We start from the raw sequence: 23,312 nt of genomic DNA on the forward strand, positions 1-23,312 counted from the left end.
GGAAGCCTCTGGGAATAAATCTTATAGCAGCCCCATGCCAGAGCTCTCTTCTCTCATTAGACCTCTAGGTGTGGTGTTTGCTGGTTCTGTCACATCTCTGTCATCTCTGTCCTTGAGAGTCAGCTGTCTACAAGGTAAATTCTTCTGGGATGTCTGGGCTGTGACTGGTGCTTTCCATGTATGATGCCTTGGTACATGGTGCATAAATCTTTCCCAAGTGCCTTTTCCTAGGGTTGCTGTCTTGCACAGGGCCTTAGAGATGATCTACTGGGGCACAAATGCAATGATAAGTGTGTTGTCCTGGTAGTTCAGGGCCCTTTATTTCAAATAGAGCAGTCAACTTTTAGCCTGGACTCTTGCCATCAGTGTGTGCTATTTTGTACTCCTAACAAAATAGGAATCAGCAGCATTGGATGGGAGAGGTCAGAGCCTGGCCATGATTTCTGAGCAGCACTTTCTTAGCCATACCCTCAAAACATCTTGTGATTTCTAAAAACCTGATAGATGATTTAGGATCAAACTGGGTACATTGGGTCTTCACAGTGAGACTTTAGCTCTTTTCATGAACAATTTTTTCTTGCCCAGTGCAGTTTTGCTGTAACGTGATTTGTTAAGGTGCCGACGTGATAGACTGGCCTGCAGTTCTGTGAGGAGCATTAAAACAAAATCTGCAGTGAGGATGAGTTCCATGCTTTAATCTGGAGTAGCATTTTCTCAAGATGATGCTGGGAAGCCTAGGTTTTACTGATCTCTATCTCAAAATGATCCGCTTTACCTGAGTCATGGCCTGAGCCATCCATCATGCCTGTTCCCCCCTGCGACACCTGCAAGGTATGGGGGACACCAAACACACTCTTGCCTGTTGCTCAGGTCAACACTTTGCTACCACAGCTGTCCCCTCAAAAGTCTTCGAAAAGACTTTGGATTATCTCCTTTGGTCCAGTTTTGTAAAAGTTTGTGTGCTGAACAAATTCTTCCTCAGACTGGTGTGTAGGCTGAAGATCTGCTCTTTTCTAGAAGGTGCCAACTGAGTTAAGCCTGCTGCCTTCAGTGTAGTTGGTACAGTTAAAGACATAATTCCTTAGCAGTTCATTGACCTTTTGTGGAGGATTTGTATAAAGATAAGGGTCTTTAATAGTAGTCAAAAACACCTGTCATTGTCAGGAGAGGGCCTGGAAAGGACTTAATATCTTTCCAGGTACGTATCTTGTGTTCCAATATGATTCTCACATGGTGGTTTGGTAAATGTTTTCCAGTTATTGCTACTGAATAGTGGTGTGGACTTTCACCCTCATTCAGATAACATGAATTAAAACATTTACTTCTTATCCCATCTGATTCAGAGTTCTGAGATCCCGTAGGAGAAATATCCTCTGTGTGGAGAGGGAATTTTGTGTAGTTTGGTTTCTTCTTTCTGATGCTTTGGTGAAATGGAAGGTGGTTCAGTGCATGTTTTTGAGTGCCAGGAGCCATGCTAGTGACCCTCCTCCACAGTTAATGGCTCTTCACTGGAAGAGGTGGAGCTTGAGCTCCTGAGCTCCTGTAAACCCTTTTTTGTTGGGAAGTACCTCTCAGCTCAGCCGCAGACAGGAAACAGCATATTATTACAGTCAGCGCCTGCCTCTCACTTCATTGCCGTCAGGAGGAAACTTATCCCAGCTCCTCCTTAAGCAGGCAGCTAATCAGCTTGTGGCAAGTGGTACGTAGCTCAGAGAGACTGACCACAGACGAGACTAATCCTTGCATGTCAGGCAATCTGTTTAGGTTTTTTTCTGAGGGAGTAGGCTGCTCTGGACACTAGTGTAGAGGAAGATTGAACGTGAAAGGTAAGACCAGGAATGTGAGTTTTCTGGATTGAGCACTGGGAAACGTGGCACCTGTACCAGCATAACAGATATCAGAAGCTCAGGTTCTTTGGCATACGTTTGTTACGAGCTCTTACTGTTCAGGTGTTCTCTCCTGAGTGGATTCATGTTGATGTATTGTCTAGAAGAGGAGTAAAGGGAAATGCGCCTGTGATGCTGTTGGAAATGCTGCACCCACTTAAGAAATACTGTTTATTAACTGATGATTCACCCTGACCAATGTCCCAGGAGAGAGGAAGTATTCAGGTTAGAATAATGCCTCTCTTGCAGAGCACTTGCATGACTGGAGGCAACAGTGGTTCTCTGAGGAAAGGGAGTTGCTGGTGCCCCTGAATGAGAGTGCAGTCATCTCTGAGAAGGAGTATGGATGTCATTCTCCAGCTGTATGGAAGCCTGAGGTGTGCTACAATTTTTTCATATTATAACCTTGTTACTTAGTACTGACTCTATTCAGCAGCAAAGTTGATGATTTCTGTCTTGTGAAGTTTTACTTTACTGATCTCCTCCAGAGTGTCTATTTTTGCTGTATTGTCCCAGGGCTTACTGATGCTGTGGAGAAATAGCATGAATTTTAATTTCTGGATTAGTAATCTTTCCTATAAACAGAGGGCAAAGTGCTTGAGCTTGGGTAAAAAATTGAATTGCTGACAGTCCTTCCTGGTGGGGAGAGTATGTTGTTGATGTTTGCAGTTCATTCACAGTGAAGTGAAAGTGGCTATGCCTGTTCATGATTTTGTGTCAAGTTGAATTATTTGTGTAGGTGCTTTTAAATTAAAATATATTCTTTTCAGTAGAGAAGGCAGTGAAGTCTTCTCTGAAGAGTTTGGTTTTGAAAGAAAATAGAGCTGCTGAAGCTACAGAAAGTTTGCTGCTCTTGCCTAGCACTTGGAACAAGAGAAACCCAGATCAGAGGTTGGTTGTGCTGATTTGAAATACAGGCTTCGAGAAAGAGCATGTCACTTATTTTTATGAGAAGAAAGAATGTAAGAACTTCTGTTGCAAGCTGTTTGCAGGAAGTCATAGTTGGACTTCAAGCTTCAGCTGATACAGATCAGGAAAATCTGCATGTTTTGACACTTGCACAGATTCCCAAAACTGCGCTGTGTAGCTTCAGCCCTCTGAAGAAAATGGAGTTCAACATATGCTCCAGGGAGTCACCGGGCTTCCTAGCAAGGGAGAGGATTTTCTTCCCCTGCTTCCTCAGTTGGGGGGTAAAGGGACCCAGAGAGAAGGCATCAGCTGGGCAAAAAGATTGGTTGATCTGGAGACATAGTGACACAGGCCAGTCCCAGGTGTCCTGAATTCTCACACAGTCATGGAATGCCCTGTTAATGTTTGGAAGAGGGGAAGATTAGAAAAGAGGGACTTCTGAAGAGGATGTTTCTTTTTTCCTTGTTTTTAAACTCTTGTCTCTAAACTGGGCAAAATTGGAGCACATGCTGGAAATCCAGTTTTTGCTGGGGTTCGTGGTCTTTTCCACACCCATGTGTGTACACAATCAGGAATTGTACACTCTTTGCTTGTTCTTGTGCTTTGTTTATATTGGCAGCTGTCAGAATTTCCTTTATAAGCAAGTGAAAAGATGAGTAGAGCCGTGTATTGCCGTGTCTAGAATTGCTCTGTTGGTTTTCCACCTTCCTTCATTAAGTGCAGTTCAGTCCCCATTTCCTGTCAGAACCGCTGCAGTTTCAAAATACTTTGCTATTTTAGTAGTTTGTAATCCAGACTTCAGTTTTTTTCTCCTTGAGAAAAGGCCCTTTGGTAAACAGACCATTCTGAGTCACTGTTAGTCAGTGAAAATAGTGATTTAAAATCCTTTCATGTCAAGGATTTTTGGGACTCTTAATCCAGCCTCCTGTAGGAGCTGGTTATTAGTCTGCTGTCACAAAAGAAGGAAAAATCTGGAGAAAAACTACCAAAAAGAAGATAAACATGGAAGAAGAGTTAGAGAGTCTGGAAGAAGTTGCTGTGGGTGGAGAGATCTGGCGATTGCTACTGTACGTTACAGAGTGACTCAAAAATATGCGGGAAGTTTTGAGAGAGATGAAACTACTGTAAGAAGTCATCAGACTGAGCTTTAACTGTTTTACTGTGGGACAGGATAGACAGGGAGCTGAAAAGTGAAGGAGACTGTGAAGAGCTTTTGCTTTCATAGGGGGAACTTTACAGCTTTGAAATAATATCTGCCCTTGTGCCTGAACACTGGAAGTTTTTGTTTGATAATCTCTTTGCAACTGTCATGCTGAATTGTGGTTTCACCAACCTTCCTGAGCAAGACTGCAGATTTCAGCTGCTTCTTCCAGGTGAGGGCACAAGGGCAGAACAATGTGTGGTCCTTTGAGGATGTGTTCAGCTTTACATAGAAGCTACTCTGGAAGGAAAAGGCTCCATTTTATGCAGGGAGAGGCTTGCTAGCATTATTTGCAGAAAAGCTGCCTCCCTATTTCTGGTGCTTGTGATGGTGCGTGAACAGGACTTGTCTTAGCCTGGTGGCCTAGTGTGGAAAGCTCCTGGGTTCATCAAGCTATTGAAAGGTATTAATTTCCTTTTGTGCTAGCTAGCTACCAGCCTTTGTTCAACCTGCTGAAGTTATGGGGCTATGAGGAGCTGCTATTAACAATGAACTCTCTGTAATAGGTAATTTTCCTACCACTGGTGGGATCTTTTATTGCTCAATGCTATGATTTACTGGGTGCCAGCCTTGCTATGTGTGAGCCCACTGAGACAGCAGCTCTGCCACTGGGGAACAGTCCTGCCCCTTTGTTTTTCATGAGTTTACTTCTGTTTGAATGAGTAGGAAGCTTACTCCTTTACCTTCCTAAATGGGTTGCCCTTTCTGAACAGAGTGGTTCTGTTTAGGAACTCTTCCCGGCAGGACTGTGTCCTTTGGAAAACAGATAAAGGGATGCATGTGCATCTGCTGCATGAGGTGGAGGGTGTGTGGGTAATGGAGCTGTGCTAAGATTCTTTGGCACTTGGTACAGCCACCATATCCACTCGCATTGGGTACTGCTCCATCCTTGGATATCTCTAGAGGTTAACAGACCTGAACTACCAACATAGTTGCTTTTGTCACCTGCTAACAGTGGCGTGCTCTAGATTTGACATCTGTTAAGTTGCTGTTAAAGTCTTAAAAGCCTCTTCTTGTCTGTGCTCCTCTTACCGATTGCCAAGAACAGGAATGTGCCTTGTTTAGGAACAGTTTCCAGAAGCCTGTAGGAATGTGACCCTGGTATGAGAGATGATAATTTTCCCAGGGATAACGCTGTGACTGGTCTAGTTTACTGCTGCAGCATGGGGGATGATAGGGACTGGGAGAAATCCCAGATGGAGGGTCAGCACGAGTTGAACTTGACCTGCAGCACTGCGTAGCGCAATAAGTGCCAGTGCTAATCCTCAGAGAAGATGCACTGCTGCCCTGGCTCAGGAGGGACACATTGCAAGTTACGTGATCCTAATAAAGTAAAAATGGTCCTAAAGAGAACCACAACACACGCCGGGCCTGCTTTCCTATAGAAATGAACTGTCCTGGATTTTATAGATTGAAAACAAAGGTAAAACAGCCACATGAGGGGATAAAATAGCTGGCATATTATGAACATATTTGGGCACTTAGGGCTTTGAGGAAAATCTTGTTACCACTGTTTAAAAAGAATGGGAAAGGAGTTTGGCACAACTATAAGAACAGTATTGACTTGTTTTATTTGGTGGAAATGAGAGTTTCCATAGGTGGAAGATGGTCATTTTAGCAGGAAATTAAGATCGTGCATTGTGAAAAAACATACAAAACAGGTGCATTTCTCAAGTGTTGTATAAAAAGCTACTTTTTCTTTCCCATATCATCCAGGTTTTGGGGAAAGAGAATTAGTGCAGTTCTAGAGAGCTCTAATTGACCTCTGCAGTGAGTTAATGGGATTGGATTTGTTGGCAAAACTGGGTGAAAGCTGAATTGCAAAATAGAATAGGGTTGTAGTCTGTGGAAGAAGGCAAGGCTTGGACCCTCATGAGTCTTTGATACTCATATTATTGCCCTCTTCCAAACTGTAGAGACGTACTAAAGTCATACTGACTCACTGCCTAGGGCTTTGCTGGCCTGACGCTGAGCTCCAGATTGTTTCAGAAACAGACTCATTGAGACAGGCTGGTTTGAATCTCAAATTTTTGTTTTCTACTCCCTTTTTCACAGTCTTCTTTTTTGTGTATTTGCTGAGGCAGTAGCACTTGCTAGTCCACACTTAATCCATTTTGCCTGTGTGAGTTCAGTAATTGTGTTTGAAGCACAGTGGATTTGCTGGTTTGTGAACCTTGCTGATGAATACAGGTGAGGTGTTTTACTGTATTCCAGTGTTCATTTCACTACTCCTATTGCTGAAACAGGAGCTGAAGTGGAAAAATGGCTGGGTCTTCATTATGGTCTCATACAGTTTTCCTTCCTGAATTTTGGGCTCTCAGGATACCGAGATCATTCTCCACCATACAGAGCAGCCGTAGCAGTTAGCTACAGGTGAGGGATGATTTAGTTACCTTTGCCATATGTGATCAAACTGAAGGTTTTGCAGCTTTTTTTATTTTTTCTACTTTCTAGGTCTCTAGAGCTCCAGAAATTCCTGTTGTCTCTGTACTCAAGTCATCAACTGTTTGGAATAATTCAGGATCTCTTAGGGGGATTTATGGCTAGCACCTTTGAATGTAAGTCTGTATTGGAACAGGATATGAGTAAAAGGAAGCAGTCAGAATGAGCAGGTGTTCACATACCCCCACATTTGGCCATTCTGAGAAATGTACACATCAGGAAAATTATATTTAGCGAAGTTCAATGTCCCCCCATCCCATTTCCCCCCTGCAGCATTTCTTATGTCAGCTCTGTGATTGGGCCAGTGTGGTCTTAACTTGCTTTGCCATCTTTTGTGGTCACTGAGCTCACCAGATGTACTCTGATAACAAACAGTCCCAGGGCATGCTTGGCTACACTGTCACTTTATTGCTGAGAAGTTTCTGGGCAGCCAGAAAATGCCCCAGGTGAGCAGAGATGATAAAGTTGTCTTGGGTGGCAGCAAGACTAGAGGATGAAGTTTATGCTACAGCTGTTGGGGAGTGGAAAGTTGCTCAGTACAACAAAGGGTGAAGTATATCAGATTTCTGTTTAAAATTTGGTCTAATATAGGAGTCTTTTTTTGGACTGCCTTTTGAATCTGATTATTCACAGCTGTTCATCAGGGTAGGACATCCAGGGACATTAGTCCATTTTTAGAACATGAAATGAGGAGTTTTCTTTGGTTGGCTCTGTTGTTTATTAGCTGACTGGATTTGAAATGTCAGTAAACTGGTGTTAGTTTTGGACAGAGGAGTGTGGGTCAACATGAGAGGTGGGGGTTAACAGCTGGTAAGAGAGAATGGGCCATGTGTGACAGAGAGAGGAGATAAAACTAAATTTTCAGTGTTAAAAGTGCCTGTGTTTGCATAAGACAGCCAGTGAAGGTGTGGTTATTTTCAGATTTAGGTTTTTTTAGATTTAGAGTGGGCAAGCTTGAAAATTGAGAAGTTCTCTAATAGACTTGAGATGACTCATAGAGGGCGCATAACTACTTGCTGGGGACCTGACTATCACCCCCATTTCTGCAAAATGTATTTCAGGGGTTTCACATGCAGTGAGAAGTTAGTAATTAACCTTTATCCTTATCTGAAATGTTTTTAACCCTTTCTGCCATTTTCATGTCTTTTTATGAATCTCCAGGAGTGACTAGAGGGACTGGCAGCCTTTTTTCACCCCCATGAGTGTGGAGCTCTTTTTCTGGTCAGGATTAGATGCCAGTCATATCACCATGTCGTGAGCACTGGACACCCAGTTTCTACTAATGCGTGAAATCTAAAGAATCACACCCAGAAGTTCAGTAGCATTTAGGATCAAAAAAGTTTTTAATACTCACTTTTTAGGCAGAACAAGCACTTTTAATTTGCGTAAGTGCTCATATCTAAATACAGTTCTGAGCTGTTTTGGGGCAGGAATGCTCAGACTTCTGCCAATCCTGAAACAGGCCAAAAATCTATGAGATTAAAAGTAAATCTGAAGACTTTCTGTTGGTTTGTTGTTTTTTTTTTTTTAACTCCTAATAAGGCAGCCCTCATCCTAACTCAGAAGCAGTGAGATTGTTGTTTTTGTGCTCTCCGTTTATGAGAACAAGAGGTCACTGGATGACATTACTGCTTTGTAAATTTAGAACAAATAAAAGGAAATGCTACTTCACCTAGTGCGTCGTCATCCTGTGGAATATACTGTTCCAGGATGTTAGTCAAAAGCTGTAGCTGGAACATAAAAAAATAGCTGGACCATGCTCATTTGCAGCCATGTTCACCAAAAGGGATAACCAAGCCTTTTGTTCCAGAGTGGTGGCTCATTGCAGCTGTAGCTGAGAGTGGACTCCCTGGACTCCTGGCTGGGAAAGGACAGCTTTCCAGGGGAAAGATTGGTGTGGCTTCTTTTGAGATGACAAGAATGGTTTTATTTTTGTGCAAGATGTTAAATTGATCATTGCTCTTGCCTGGACAGTGCAGTGTATGTAGCAGCCCTGTGTCAGTATCCTTCAGCAGGGGGATGTCTGGAGCTGAAATAGCTGGTTCAAGGAGAGGGAGGGAACAGTGGCAGGAGGAGTGTGAGTGTGAGCTTCTGTTGCTCAGTGAGTGCAGTAGCACACGTGCTGCCCAGCAGCCTGTGCAGGAAGGAGCCGGCAGCTGCTGCACTGCAGGGCAGGCACGAGGGGCTGATGCTGGCCAGGTACCTGGGCTGGGCTGGGGAGTGTGGGGTGTGTGAACGGCAGAGCTGCTGGACTGCTCTGCAAAGGAACGGGGCTATTAACATGTTTCTGGATTCCTCATTATCCTTGTTAAGATGTTTAACTGTAATACTGCTGTATATTAATCAGGAAAACAGGTTTGGATGGTTTCTTCATTTCCCCAAATAATTGCTGCGCTAGTTACATTAGAATCTTGTCTGTGCTTTATAGTGAAGTCTGAATTGTCCCAGTTTGTTCTCCTTAGGAGTGAGCTTTCTAAAGAGATTTATTCTTTTATTTCCCATCTCTGGTAATACCAATAAATCCCAGAGCAAATTATGCTTTTGAACTGACTAATAGGGAATGCTTTTCATATGTTTGTCCTGCACAGTTACATTTTTATTTGCAGTTTGTAGTTACACAATAGACTCTTTATTGTATTTCTGTAACTCTTTATCTGGATGATTCATGTATGAAAATCTTTTGATCTCTTTATTTATCCTCTTGTCTTATAAACTTTGTTCTTTGAACAGAGGGTTGTCTAACACTGAATGTGGGGATTTTTAAGATGATGCAGTAGGTGACTTAAGGAGGAATTAATTGCTTTCTATATTGGATGATCTATCCAATTATCTAGGAAGTCAGTAGCCTCAGAAATTAATTCTTATCAAAGGAATGTCTTTCTGTATGTAAGGAATGTATTTCTGTATTTTATGTCAATGTTTTAAATTTCTAGTCTTCCAGTGTGATTAAAAACTATGCTATAGTTTGCATTTTCCTTCTGTCCACCCAAAAAGGCAGAAAAATAGAAAAGGGACAGCACTGAGTATGAATGTTCTGAAGCTGTTCTTCCCTAGTGCTCCAGAGCATGCCAGTAACTCAAATGAACTGGTGGTTCCTTACAGAATTTGGCTGGTTTTACAGCCATGAAAGGTATTTGGATGCTTCATCCTAGGATGTTTGGACTTTATATGTGCTACTGTTGTACATATGCAACTATAGATGTTCCTGGCCTTATTACCAGGAAGAAAGTGAGGCCCAGTGGTGTCTGAACAAATTACTTAACCTTGGTTTTACTTGCAGGGGAAAAGCTGCATCCTCTTAGCAGGACTCAAACATGCTCCTTGTTCTTCACACTGATTTATGCACAGTGTTTCATGGTCTGGAAAAAGTTTCTTTAGGGCAACTATTCTTACACAGCAGAGTTTTTGATGGAAATACATTTAACTAAACACTTTCCTGCTTTCCCAGGGAAGAAAAAGCATTTCTGTGATTACCTTCTTTGGAAATAAATTTTTTCAAAGCTGGAAATGTTTAGAGGAAAGTGACAGAAGAGAGGAATTCTTCAAAGTTTTAGTTTTAAAATAGTGTATAATTACTTCTGTGTGCTTACAGTTGATACAGATCAGGTCATTTTGTCCAAGAGAGAATGCTTCAAATGCAAAAACTGTGTTTCTAATGTGAATGGCCAGTCCTTTCTTCACAAAGGGATTTAGTTCTTTTCCTTGCCTACTTAATGTGTCTCTAGCACCGGTTACTAGGTATTGGTCATGCCTCTGGGTAAGGTAGTGTTATTGCAGGGGAATCTGCAGTCTGTGAATGAAAAGAAACACAGTTTGAAAATTGAAGGTCTTAAATTAAAACAGAACTTTCCAGGTGTATCTTTTTTGTTGACATTACATCCACATTTCTTGGCGAATGCTCTGAGGCACTTCTACATCAACTAGAAGTTTGGTGTTCAACTTCAGAGGCTTTTATTTTTAATCTGTCTTATGAATGATGATGAGAGAATTGAGAAACAGACTGGCAAACTGGGATATCAGGTATTTGGATGATGTGTGTGGGTGTTTTAGTGTTCATTAACAAAACTTTGGCTGAATGGTTGGGCCTCATGAGATTGACACAATCCTAGTTTATTTTAATGTGTTCTTTCAGGTGTTAGGTACAATTTGCTTGAAAAGCAGATGATGTAGACAAATTTTTTCATGTACTATATGTAGAGGGGCACAGGAGAGTCTGGACTGCTGGAAATTTTTAGAATTGACATAAAAGGGAGCCTTTTGATTTTTGTTTACAGTGCTCAACCTTAATGCAGCTTTTCTTAAATCCAGGTCTTGCAAACACTTCAGTATGATCTAATTTAAGTCAACTTGATTGAAATAAGTACAGAGGTATGCAAAAGAGTCAGTGAGATAACTGCACTGTGAGGAAGAAAGACTTTAGTCTTAGGAAGATTAAGGGTTGGTATATAGTCAAGTCTGGACTCCAGCTGAATGGGCAGCGCTGAGAACAGCAGACATGGTCTTCTGAAAAGCAGAGCTTTTATTTCTCTCTGCTGCCACCAGCTGACTGAAGGAGAGGGAGTTGGTGGTAGAGGACACCGAGGCCTGGTGCCTCCCTGGGCAAAGGGGAACTTTGGCCACCCTGCATGTCTTCTGCTGGTTTGTTAAAATATTGTTTATTTAACACAGGGCAACTAATGCATGGGAATTAGCCCAGGGTACAAACACACTGAGGACAGGATTGTAGGAGGGAGGTAAACTCACCAGAGCTTCAGCCTGATAGGGGAATATTTGTTAGAATATCTTTTAGGTATGTAGAACAAGCCCTCAGGAAACATGAGGGTTCAAATTGCTTATTTTGTTTTATTTCTCCCCTCCCCACGAGGGAGACTAAACAAATTATCATGACTAAACAAGTTTTTAGAATTATATTGTAGAGTATGTTACCTGATTAATTAATTGTTAGAAACTGGTATACTATGCTATTAACAAAATGTCTTAATATTCTTACCAGTTTTGAAAGTACAGCAAGTCCTTTAAAAAGATTTATGCAAGGTCTGCTCATAATTACTCCTGCTTCTCCATGCTTGATTTGTGTTGTGCTGTCATTTAGGTATGAGAGATTTCTTTACTCAGTTCAGTATTGGGAATGACAGCTAAAATCTTGGTGGTTCTGTACGCTTAGGAAGAAATCAAGGTGTGCTGTGGTGGAAGAAAAACATGGTTCAGAGGTGCAAATAGCTTTCATTGTGCAGCTCTGAAAATAGCTTCAACAGACTGCACTAGTGGTAAGGTATTCTCTTGCTGTCTCTCACTGATATGTCCACTCCTCATTTTCTCCCTCTTCAGATTATCACTCCATGTCGGAAACTCATCCTTTGTGCTGACAACAGAAAAGAGATGGAAGATTGGATTGCAGCACTGAAGACTGTCCAAAACCGTGAACATTTTGAGGTAATAGGAGAATGTGTTCCTTTATATTCTGTGCTTCCTCTGCTAAATCACAGCTTGTTTTGAGAGTCAGCTTCCAGTGAACTTAATAGAAGTCATTTTATTGACTACAATGGTTAATAGTGTTAGCACTTTCTGTAAAATTTATCACAAATAAATTGAAGTGATTCTCCAAAGAATGTTTGGCTTTGTATGTGCTCCCTTGGGAATTCAGAGAGAATTTTCAGAGCATGGATAGGTTATGAAGCCAAGTTCCCCTCCCACTGTCATTTAATTTTTCAGTTATTCTCCCTGTCCCAATTCACATCTTGCCTGCTTGATATTATGTCAGCTTCGGTGCATCTGCCTGCTTCCTGGGGTTGAGTGAGACCAGCAGTATCACCCCAAAAAGCTGTCTTGTGTTTTCCCCACTCTGATGCTTGCCTCCCTTATGCTGGCACAAGCATTTCTCTGCTACAGAATGAGCCAGGTTGGGGAGCTGATCTTTCTGAAAACTTAATCCGACAAAAAAATGGGGATAAATTCTAGCAGATAAATTATCCAGTTCATTTCTCCAGACACACTTTAGTAAGACTAGGATGAGAGTTGGTACAGGAGCTGTAATGAAGGTGTAGCTTCTTCAGGTAGTCCCTTTTGCCTTAGAGACCTTCTTGAGTTTCAGCTAATGTGTATGAACTACATGTGGCCCACTCTTCCCTAGTGAAAAAGTGCTCTGTTTCTGCTTTTTCTGACTGCTTCATGCAGCTCTTCTGAGAAAAAAAAGTCTTGTTGCTCTACTTTAGAGCTTGCTGTAATACATTTATATTGTCAGTCTACCCAGTACAGCATGGACCATTTCTCAGGGATGCATAACTGGTACGCCTGCTCCCATGCCCGGCCAACGTACTGCAACGTGTGTCGGGAGGCCTTGTCTGGGGTCACGTCACATGGGCTGTCCTGTGAAGGTAAGTGTGCCCTCGTCTTCTGCCTGGGGAGGAACAACCTCGTTTTATTTTTGGTTTTGCCCATATACCCAAATACTGCCATCCCTTATTAAAGTCATGTCTGTCTGCAATGACAGTGCAGAAGTGTGTCTTAGACACTTCTGAGATTCCTGAGAGAATATTCACAAGAGGACTCCTATTCACGGGAATAACTGTATTTGTAAGAACATCCTTGTTTAATGTTTGAATGCCAGGAGTTCCTCTTTCCCAGCTTTGGCTTAGCAGAAATGCCTGGTGCAGCTCATGTGTCTAACATGAATGCGGTGACAGCTACGCTTTGTAAAATGATGGAGTAGTGTGTGACTATGTAAAATCATGTTAAATTTAACAAGATGATCAGTAGGCTTTGTACAAGCAACTGGCAAAAATGACAAGGCAAGAATTAATAGCTAGATCCAAACACTTACCGCTGATCATTTTGGTGGTGCTCAAGAGGATAGTGTGTGCCAAATACACACTGCCACGTTAGACCTCCTGAGGCAGGATTAATTACATTCATCTCTTCCTCCCTAGTGTGCAAGTTTAAAGCCCACAAGCGCTGTGCTGTGCGGGCAACCAACAATTGCAAGTGGACAACTCTGGCGTCTATCGGGAAGGATATCATTGAGGATGAAGATGGGGTATGCGTTAGTCTGAACTTTTCCAGCCTTACCTTGATATGGAAGCACTGCCTTGTGTTCTGTAGCTTTTTTTCCCTTTGTAAATAGCAGAATCTGCCTTTACATGGAAAAGATTTCTGCTTTTTTCCTAGAGTATGAGATTTTGTGTGAAAAGTCCAACCAGGATAGCAAGGGACTCCTGAGTAGAAATAAACTGCTGTAGCCTGGGGAAGTTGAGATTGAATAATTGCAGGCATGGGGAACTTGATCTAAGTTTTGGCAAAAGAAAAAGAAATGAGTGTTTGGAACAGCACCTTAGCATATTTGGATGTCTGATGCAAAATCAGTGTTTCCTGGGTAGCCTGGGGTGAGTCACCTGGATTCTTTGTGCTTGAACACGATGTAAAATGACAGAATTGGTCCTTAGGTGTTTTCTAGAAATTGCCTTTGCTGTCCTTAAACAGTGCATATAAACACTTGCTTCTCTAGGTATCTCAGAGTCATGATGCCTTCTGTACCTTTAAGCTTCTGTCCCTCTGTACCTTTTGCAGATCTCAATGCCACATCAGTGGCTGGAAGGAAACCTGCCCGTGAGTGCCAAATGCACTGTGTGTGATAAAACCTGTGGCAGTGTCCTGCGTTTGCAAGACTGGCGCTGCCTGTGGTGCAAAGCCATGGTGAGTTGAATAAGTGTGATCATAAGTGTCCTTTCAGTAAAAGGACAGCTTTTTATCAGCTCTATGGTATGTTATTTGAATGACACTTGCTTAGAATAAAATCTCTAACCATGCTGTTAGTGTTTGCCATGAAGGACTTTATTGTTCTGCAAGAAATAGGAATTTAATTTGTGCTCAAAAGTGTTCCTGTGATACATAAATGCAAGACCTGAAAAAAAGTATCCTGCTTCTAGCCAAGCTCATTTTATTTCGAGAGTGAGCTTTCATAGAAGAATCTAAGTACAGCAGACATGAATCAAAGCTTCTGCCATGGACTACATTGGATTTTAAGGAGCCACTATTTACTATTTTTACAGGTTGAAAAGGTGTAACAAATTATAAAGAATACTCAGCTATTTTAATAATAGCAATTTCCCTTCCATTGCAATAGATTGCTCTTGCCTAACCACTGAAGTGATGCAGATCTTGCTATGTTTTCAGTTGTCTATAATATTAGTAGAAGTATCACAAAATATGTTTTTAGAATGAGGGGCTCAAATGCCAAGCAAACACTCTATCTTACAGTCTTTGTACCAGAAAAGCCCTGCTTGGCTTTTTATTTCCTTTTTTGAGTGGCTTCATTAATTTCTTCTTCTTTTACCTCTTATATCCCTCATGTCTTCCTGGTTTGTTTTTTGCTTTCTTATTCTCTTGATTTCCCAGCTTTTTCTTTTGTTGCTACTTCAGATCTCTCAGTTGAGGCTGGGATTTTGAAAGCAGAATGCCTGAAGGCTCCTAAAGTCACAGAATCTGTTATCTGGTTCTCTCAGCACTCAAAGTGCTGGTCTCATAAATTCAAATGGCAGGAAAGTACATACTAATGGAAAAAGAATTCATAGAAGGCTCTGATTAGATCATTCTTAAAATAATTTTATCGATAAATTTATCAGATTACATTTTTTGGTGATTTCACCCCCCTCTGCCATTCTTCCTCTTACAACTTCTTTTGGGTGGCTTTAGGAGTTATACCACAATGTCCAAAACAGTCTGAATTATTCTTCTTTTGGTGGTTTTTCCAGGTACACACAGCATGTAAAGAGTTGTTGCCAAACAAGTGCCCTCTTGGGCTCTGCAAAGTGTCTGTCATTCCTCCTACTGCTCTTAACAGCATTGATTCAGATGGTAAGTACTCCTAGTAAGTAGCACTTCTTTCTTTTCCTCTCAGTCATAATCACTTCAGCTGGAACTTTTAATGCTAGGTTCTGTCAGCTAAAAATCCTGCTTTTGCTGTTGCTGAAACTCGCCACTGGAAGCCATTGCTGAGTATGGCAGCAAGCTGTTTGCTTTGCTTTTGCATTCAGTTCATCTCCCTCTAATATCAGTGTTTGCTGAACTGCAGCTGATTAAATTTATTGACAATGACTATATTGCGGAAGCAATTTGGGAAGGTTGGGGAAGCTGAAAATTTTGGCACACTGCTAGGAGATAAATGTGACATTTGGCAGCATGAGGTGTGGTTCTTGCCGGATTCAGGGCTGTGCACATTTGGCATTCACCCAGTGAGTGCCGTAATCACAAGGAAAATATTAGCTTCTTCACAGCTGGGCTGGGGTTTGGGCTGTTGGTTTGTCTCTCCATCCATCCCCATGGGCAGCTTCACATCTCTTGGCTTTTCCTCCCTCTCTCTTCCCTTTGACCCAACAGGTTTCTGGAAAGCCACCTGTCCCCCTTCTTGCACAAGCCCTTTGTTGGTCTTTGTCAACTCAAAAAGTGGAGACAACCAAGGTGTAAAATTTCTACGAAGATTCAAGCAACTGCTGAATCCAGCCCAGGTCTTTGACCTCATGAATGGAGGACCTCACCTTGGGTAGGCAGATATTTTTTGGAAACAAAAATTCCTTATAAATACCCAAAAAGTATGAGGGATTTACTTGGTTAAGCTCATTCTCAAATATAGCAGGGAACCTATTCCTCTGAGAAAACTAAATAGGTGAGGTTTGGAGGGGTTTTCCTCTCTCTTTGTTAAGTGTTACTGATTAACTAAAACCAAAAATGTTGTCAAAAAGGTTATTGTATCCGTTCAGTAGTAATAGCAAGGCAGCTTGAGGCATTTTGGGGGAATTCCAGAAACACTCCCCTGGAAGAAGACCAAGCATGGAAAGCTTGAATCCATAAGAAAATTTGTCAGCAGTCTTTTAACAGGCATCCTCATGTACTGCTAAGAAAAGTTAATTTCAGTTAACTCAAGTGAACAGACAGATGTCATAGATAGCAAATTAATATTGTCAAGATGAGATTTATTGAGAAATAACTTACCTGAGAAGTCTGTGAAACTTCCATCCCTCAAAGAGTTTGTGGTGATATTGTGGAGAGACTCTTATGAGTGTGTTTGGTAAAGCTGGTTCTGCCCTAGGATCTAAGTTATGTTTCAGACTTTTTGCCACATTATGCTAGAGTATCTGTGGATATAAAAAAAAAGTGAGTCCTGTGAAATAAACTTATTTCGTGTGTTTCTTCAACTCTCACTTAAAAGAAAAGTATGGTCTTGAGTATGTCCACTACCATATGTTCTTCTGTTATAAGAGCCAACACAAGGTGAATTTCCTTCATCTTTTCCTCACAGTGATTCCAAGTCTTTTGACTAGATCTCGATATGCAGGGGGCTAAATCTGGGATTGTCTGTTCCTGGATTAGTGGTCATTGGGTTCTGCTCTCCTGAGAACTGTTGTGGTTCTTTGCTATAGCATATTGCAAAACCCTGACATTTAAAATTGCAGTATTCTGTTGAGGTGATGTGTTTGGCTGAAAAATAATTTATAAAAGACTTGTAAAATTAAGTGCTTTCTTGTTCCCCTCCCCAGCCAGACTGACTGTTGTGAAGAATTTTGCTTTTAGGCAGTAATGGAAAAGAGGGAATCAGTTACCTTCTCGAGCTGTGGTGCACACTTCTAAAACAGCTGCTCTTATATGTTTGCTTAAAAAGGAAGTGATGGTACAGAGTAAAGCTTGCTTCTTGATAATTTGAATATTTTCAGCTGATGCTTGTCAGACTTGTAGCATAAGATACTGTCATTTCTGGCAGTCATCATCTGTGTGTCAGCAACGCTTGATAAAATAAGGATTTTTGTGTACTACAGCAAATCTTGTTTAGGTAATAATAGTTAAAAACATACATATGAAGCCAAAATAAAAGCAAGAGCAGATCTCAAAAATGTTCAGTAGGAAGCACAGTTTCAAACCGGAGAGGTTGTTTTTATTATTCTGGAAAGGGTGATTGGAGAAATTCACACTGGTGAGCTGTTGGTCTGACTGTGGGACAAACAAGGCACCAGAGCAGTGATTTATTTTGCTTTCCCGGGAGAACTAAAGCTTGTGATGTTTTACATCCTTGCAGTTGTCTCATGGCTGATTGACTGCATGAAGATCCCCCTCTTGAAGCTTTGCTTTAACTGGTGTGGCTGTGTGAAGGCAGTGACATCAGAGCACTTAGAACTATGACGAATAACTAGTGTTAGGCTGGATGCAGCAAGGCAATAGATAATCAGCTGTCACATGCTTGTCTCCTCTTCTGTGGAGACAAAAGTGCCCTGCTTTAGTAGATGAGTATGTCTTGGGAGATATTTTTGTAGTGAATAGCTGTGGTAAATTGCTTAGCCGTATTTATAATCCTTTAATTATAACCATTTAAATTCATCTGTAATCTGGCAGTGGCCTGTATTCATTGCAAAATCAGTGCCTACTTTAAGCAACACTGCCATGTTTGTTACCTAGATTGGAATTATCATTTCTTTCTGTAACAGCTGATTGTTTTTCCCTCTTGCTTTTTTCTTTCTCTTTTCTGTAGTTTACGATTATTCCAGAAATTTGACACTTTCCGGATTCTAGTTTGTGGTGGGGACGGAAGTGTTGGCTGGGTTCTCTCTGAAATTGATAGCCTCAACCTTCACAAGCAGGTACCTGCCCCAAGAGCTTGGTTGGATGAAGGAATGAAGTAACAATAGCATGGGCTGAAGAGGACTTTACTTGGTCATACAGACATTATTTGTCTCAGGACTGAAGCTGCCAAAAGCTTACTGTAGCAGTGCTCTTGCAGTAGTTTTCTGCAAGAAATAAATCCAGTCATGGATTAATTCTTTATGCCTGTCTCCAATGTTCCTCCACAAGATCAGCTTTTGGAGTAGCTCTGAGTACTCCTGCTCTATCATCAGTAGAGACATGCTCTGAAAGGGATGTGGTTAGGAAACTTGGGAGTTCCACATGGGTTATGCTCTGTTCCCTTTAATTCTTGTGGTGTAGTATCTGAGTCTTAGGGATAGGCTGAAACTTCACTGGGGTACAGATATCATACAGTGTTTTGCCTGGGAACTGTCTGTACTAATTTTACAGAAACACAATGGCACCATCTGATGGCTAAATATAAACCTCTAGGAGGTTTACTATAGCGAGGTGCTCCTTGAGATGGTAGCTGTAAAATGCTCCTCTCTCAATTCACAATCAAAATTAGAGGAAATTTTTCCTTAATTGTATGCTATTTTGGCTGTTTTCCCCATCCAGTTATTTTCTCCCACCCTGGGATTAGCTGTTTTCCAGTGACTGGTGTGTTAAGGAATCAGTCATGTTACTCATGTCTGATCCTGGCACATGTTTCACCATTTGAATATCACTTTCGTTTTCCTTTTCTCTGATGCAGTGCCAACTAGGAGTGCTGCCCTTGGGAACAGGGAATGACCTTGCCCGTGTTTTAGGCTGGGGTTCTGCTTGTGATGATGATACCCAGCTCCCGCAGATCCTGGAGAAGTTGGAGAGGGCCAGTACCAAAATGCTGGACAGGTGAGTAACCATCACTAGCATCATCTGCTCTTCAAGAGTTGTGTGAAGATATCCTTCCAGGAGAGCAGGGCAGTCCTGACTCTGCCAAGCTTTTGGACCTCTTATTAATGCCAGATAACATTTTTGTCATTGATACCCTCTCGCAAGAGAAAATGAAATTATCTGGGTTCCAGTGTCCTCTCTTCTGTCCTGGAGTCCTCATCATTTGAATTTGTGATTTCTTTGTCCTAGTTTGAAACCAAATTTACATCATAACCTAAGACAGCCTTAAAGTTATGACTTTTTTTTAAAGCAATTTCTTCTTTGGAAATCTAAACCAATTTATCTTGAGTGGTTTAGAAGTGAAAGCCAAATGCGGTAGTGGGTGTCAATGCTTGGTATTGATACCTCCTGTATATGTCTTTGTACATGATATATAAGACTGTCTCATGTCTTTAGAGTTGCATCTTGGCGTCTCTTACGTTGAATCAAGTAATGCCAATGGAATTTTTGTGGAGAGTAAGAAGTAGAGATGTTCCCTGTGCTGTAGAATACTTGTTCATAGTGTCATGCTTCCTTCTTCCCCAGTTCAGCCCTTCTATATTTCCACTGCCACTCTGTGGCTTCTTTATACCAGTGATGGCTCCCCAAAGCACAGTTTGTTCTGCTTTTAGGTTCTAACCTGTTATGTTTGGATAACAGAGGAAACCATCTGTATTTAGTGATAAGTATGATTTTCAACAGGTGGAGCATCATGGTGTATGAAACCAAACTCCCTCGCCAGGCCTCCACTTCTACAGTCACTGAAGACTGCAGTGAGAATTCAGAGGTACCTCTCAGGAGGGGCAGAGGACTGGAACATCAGCCTTGGAGCACACGAGATGGGAGGCAGTGGCTGAGCTCCAGTGGAGCAGAGCTGAGCCATGGGTGTACCCAGAGCTGCAAAGATCTGGGGCTTTAAGTCAGTGAAGTATTATGGAGAAAGATGGAGGTTGGGTTACCAGAGTCAACAACCATAATGAGGGATGAGGAGAAAGAAGGTACTTTGGAATGGAATGGAAAGGAAATTACTGGCTTTTATTTGCTTCATTATGTCAAGTTGTTGAAATAGTGGAAAACTGCATAGCAGTCATGAAGACCCCCCAGTACTTGTAGATTTGCAGCTGGTCAGAGACTCTAAGAACTGCTGATGATTTGTAGGTTCGGAATTAGTTTCTTCATCAGATTCAGGTCTTCAGTGAATAACAGAGCCCTGGACTGTGGATTTTTTTCAGGGCAAAAAGAATCTGTGGAATGATAGGTACTCTTAGAGGAGCCAGGATTTCACAGCGTATGTGGTAATGTTGAGAAGCAGCACCTCAGTGTTTCTTTCTGATTGTCAACAGGTGCAGAAGATTCTCTGCTATGAAGATTCTGTGGCTGCTCATCTGTCCAAAATTTTGACTTCTGACCAACACTCAGTGGTGATCTCCTCAGCCAAGTGAGTACTTAGAGGACAACTGCTCTAAATTTCACTGTGAAAATCCTGCAACAACCCTTGCATGATTTTGTTTTGCTCCTTTGTCTAGAGTGCTTTGTGAGACAGTGAAGGATTTTGTGGCTCGAGTAGGGAAAGCCTATGAGAAGGCAACAGAAAGCTCAGAGGAGTCAGAGGTCATGGCCAGGAAGGTAAAATTTGAAAAAAATGTTTGGGTTTCTACTTCTGAAGTGTAAAACTGCTCTGTTTTCAAAGAACTGGGTTAGCAGCAGTTCAGTTAGCACTAAAAGAATGAACTACCCAGGCAACTGTTTGTTCTACTCAAATGTCGTTCTTCTTCATATAGTGCTCTGTCCTGAAGGAGAAGCTGGACTCATTGCTGAAGACACTGAATGATGAATCTCAAGCGTCTTCCTCTCTGCCCAACCCTCCTCCCACCATTGCAGAGGAGACGGAGGATGGGGATGGGTCGGGCAGTGCTGGTGACTCTTCAAGTGAGCTCTCGGTGGGCTCGGCCTGCACTGCACGGCCCCAGATATTCCGTCCCCGAGAGCAGCTCATGCTGAGAGCCAACAGCTTGAAAAAAGCCATTCGCCAGATAATAGAGCATGCAGAGAAAGGTAACCTGTCACGTGTCCTGCTTGTCACTTCCTACAGTCTCTTAAGAAGTATAAATTTCCTTTATTCTGGGGAGCAGCGGGCTTCTTTATTGAAAGCAGCTTTCCTGAGCTAGAAAAGCTATTCAGTAACTCTGGCCATTTAGTTTTGGTGTCATCTCTGCCAAGCACACCTTGTGGAAACATTGCTTAGTAAATGAGTCTGAAGTTCAAGGTGTGTTCTTTTCCAGCGGGCTGGTTTAGGAAGTTCCTACTCTCCCACGCTGTTAATTTGCATTTCCTGCCTGTCCCCACCCATACCGCAATTGTGTCAGTGCAGCTCTTTGTGTGGCCTTGCTGTAAAACAGATCTGAAAATATTTGGAAGAAGGGATTTTAAGTATTTTAACATTGTTTCAATTTCTTTATAGCAGAGGCCAACAAAACATTGCTGTGGTACAGCTGCAGGAGAGGGCAGGAACTTCTTAAATGAGTTTTGTCCATGGGTAAAACATATAATACTGCACTTTGGTGCAAGTCAGTTCTGTTCTTATGTTAACTTCGTAGGCAGGTGAGCCTCTTCTCCACGTTTTGACCCTAGTCTGTCTCCAGGCACACACCCCCGATGCTCCAAGTTTCTTTTCCTTTGAAAGGCATCAGTCTCCAAGTGTTAGTTAACTGAGACCAAAGGAAGTACTTAACAGATTGTTACTGGAGATAAAAGCATTGAAATTGCAGTTCTAACATCCATGCACACCCAGGTGTGCACTCTGAACAACTGTGTAGTAAGTTACAAATCATTGCAATGTTGCTTGGATTTCCAGCACTGTAGCACTGTGTACAGCATTTGCTGGAGGTGAATAGTGGAAGTCCAACAAACAGCCTGCTTCTGGTGAAATAGGAGGCCTTGATCTCAGTGCTCCTTCACTTTGGTGCTGCTTGCCTTAGGCCAGTTTGATGTCTGTGAAGTTCTATTGGAGCCCAAGCAATGCTTACAGCCAGAGGTGTTCCTGTTTCTGCTGCACGAGTGGGTTGGATGGGTAGTTCTGATGAACTACAGGGTCAGCACAAGGGAGACGAACAGACTGAAAGAAGGGGGTGAGCTGTGCAGTCAGTGAGCTGCTAGAGCAGCTGAGGGCATTCAGAGCTGCCGGGGAGGCAAAGACTTTTTGATTGCTTGCAAAGGAAATTTTGATTTCTTTAGACAGCATGCTAGCATTTAAATCTTACGAGCTCTCAAGCAAACTCCAGTTATATTTCAGATGTATTTGTTCTGCTTTTCCAAACTATTTTCCTTCTTCCAGAGTGTGCAGTCTGATTCTTTCCTCTCATTGTATTGGTTTTTACTGACTGCTGTTTTCTTCCTTTTTGATTACATGTGTCTAAGTCTCCATTTCAAGTGCCTTATGTTGTTGCACCACTACAGATTAAAAAAACAGGAAATTCATTAATCATTTAATGTCTGTCTGGTTAGAATTCCTGGCAACATCTAAGTGCAAATAAATGGAAGCCCATCACCTCTTACACAGTTTACATCTCAGGATGCCTGAGTACCTGTGGCATTAAAAATAGACACTTCTATTTAGAGCCTGACTGCTAAAGAGCTCAGCAAAGTAAACAAAGAGGCTAAGCCAGCCTGGTTCCAAAAGCTCTCCAGAGCAGATCTGAGACAAATGATAAAGGAAAGCTTTGTGTTACTCCTGTTCTTTCCTTTAAGGAATCAGGACATTTAGAATCCCATCCTGTTGTTATTTACATGAGTGGGAGGTATTCCTTGCCAGAAGAACTGTGAGGTACTCACCTACTTTATCTCTTCGTACAGCTGTAGATGAACAGAACGCTCAGACCCAGGAGCAAGAGGGATTCCTCCTTAGTCTCTCAGCCTCTGAGGAAGGCAAGGAGCTGAGGAACGAAGATAAAATTTCCATGCAGTCATCACATAGCAGCAGCTATGGAGTGTCCAAGGGGAGGAGCCAGAGGAAAGGTACTGCTTTGGGGCTGCCACCATGCAGATCTTGCCTGTGGATTATAATTCTGTTAGTTATAAAAAGGGAAGGAGGTGTTATGTGTATTACCTTCTGTGTTCTGTTCTCAAATTTTTGCATGATTGCTCTTCAGGCCTTGCACATTTCTGTGTTCTAGCCTATGCATTATACACTCCTTTTTTTGCTGCATCTCTCATAGCTGGTCCATGATCTTAGCATATGAAGCCTAGGATTCAGTACTTTTCTTGCACTTTAGCCAGTAATCTGGATTCTCTTGGCTTTCAGTGCTTGGACAAGGACAGTCTTGAGCACTTTTCATGTCATCCTTTGCAGATGACAG

The 23,312-nt window shown here is 41.9% G+C and overlaps 1 protein-coding gene across 10 annotated transcripts in view; it reads left to right on the plus strand.

Annotated features, from left to right (window-relative positions):
- The window catches only part of DGKD (diacylglycerol kinase delta), a 57,782-nt gene that overhangs the window by 19,026 nt on the left and 15,444 nt on the right, over positions 1 to 23,312 (plus strand). For 4 of the 10 annotated variants that reach the window (XR_012057370.1, XM_072933391.1, XM_030279973.4 and 1 more), the window contains 13 exons: positions 11,767 to 11,871; positions 12,680 to 12,812; positions 13,365 to 13,471; positions 14,002 to 14,127; positions 15,186 to 15,288; positions 15,811 to 15,973; positions 17,951 to 18,059; positions 18,797 to 18,936; positions 19,660 to 19,744; positions 20,301 to 20,395; positions 20,484 to 20,583; positions 20,739 to 21,012; positions 22,810 to 22,971. Coding sequence is in view for 9 of the 10 variants with exons in the window: in XM_072933391.1 (XP_072789492.1) it covers positions 11,767 to 11,871; positions 12,680 to 12,812; positions 13,365 to 13,471; positions 14,002 to 14,127; positions 15,186 to 15,288; positions 15,811 to 15,973; positions 17,951 to 18,059; positions 18,797 to 18,936; positions 19,660 to 19,744; positions 20,301 to 20,395; positions 20,484 to 20,583; positions 20,739 to 21,012; positions 22,810 to 22,971 (1,702 nt within the window). In the remaining variant the exon portion in view is untranslated. Of the gene's footprint in view, positions 1 to 261; positions 1,827 to 1,853; positions 2,264 to 6,023; positions 6,555 to 6,664; positions 8,419 to 8,448; positions 8,638 to 11,766; positions 11,872 to 12,679; positions 12,813 to 13,364; positions 13,472 to 14,001; positions 14,128 to 15,185; positions 15,289 to 15,810; positions 15,974 to 17,950; positions 18,060 to 18,796; positions 18,937 to 19,659; positions 19,745 to 20,300; positions 20,396 to 20,483; positions 20,584 to 20,738; positions 21,013 to 22,809; positions 22,972 to 23,312 lie in introns of those variants that run through there. The other 6 variants (XM_072933395.1, XM_030279980.4, XM_072933394.1 and 3 more) reach the window with 6 other exon arrangements.

The sequence above is a fragment of the Taeniopygia guttata genome, chromosome 9, assembly GCF_048771995.1.
Source record: "Taeniopygia guttata chromosome 9, bTaeGut7.mat, whole genome shotgun sequence".
Classification (NCBI taxonomy): domain Eukaryota; kingdom Metazoa; phylum Chordata; class Aves; order Passeriformes; family Estrildidae; genus Taeniopygia; species Taeniopygia guttata.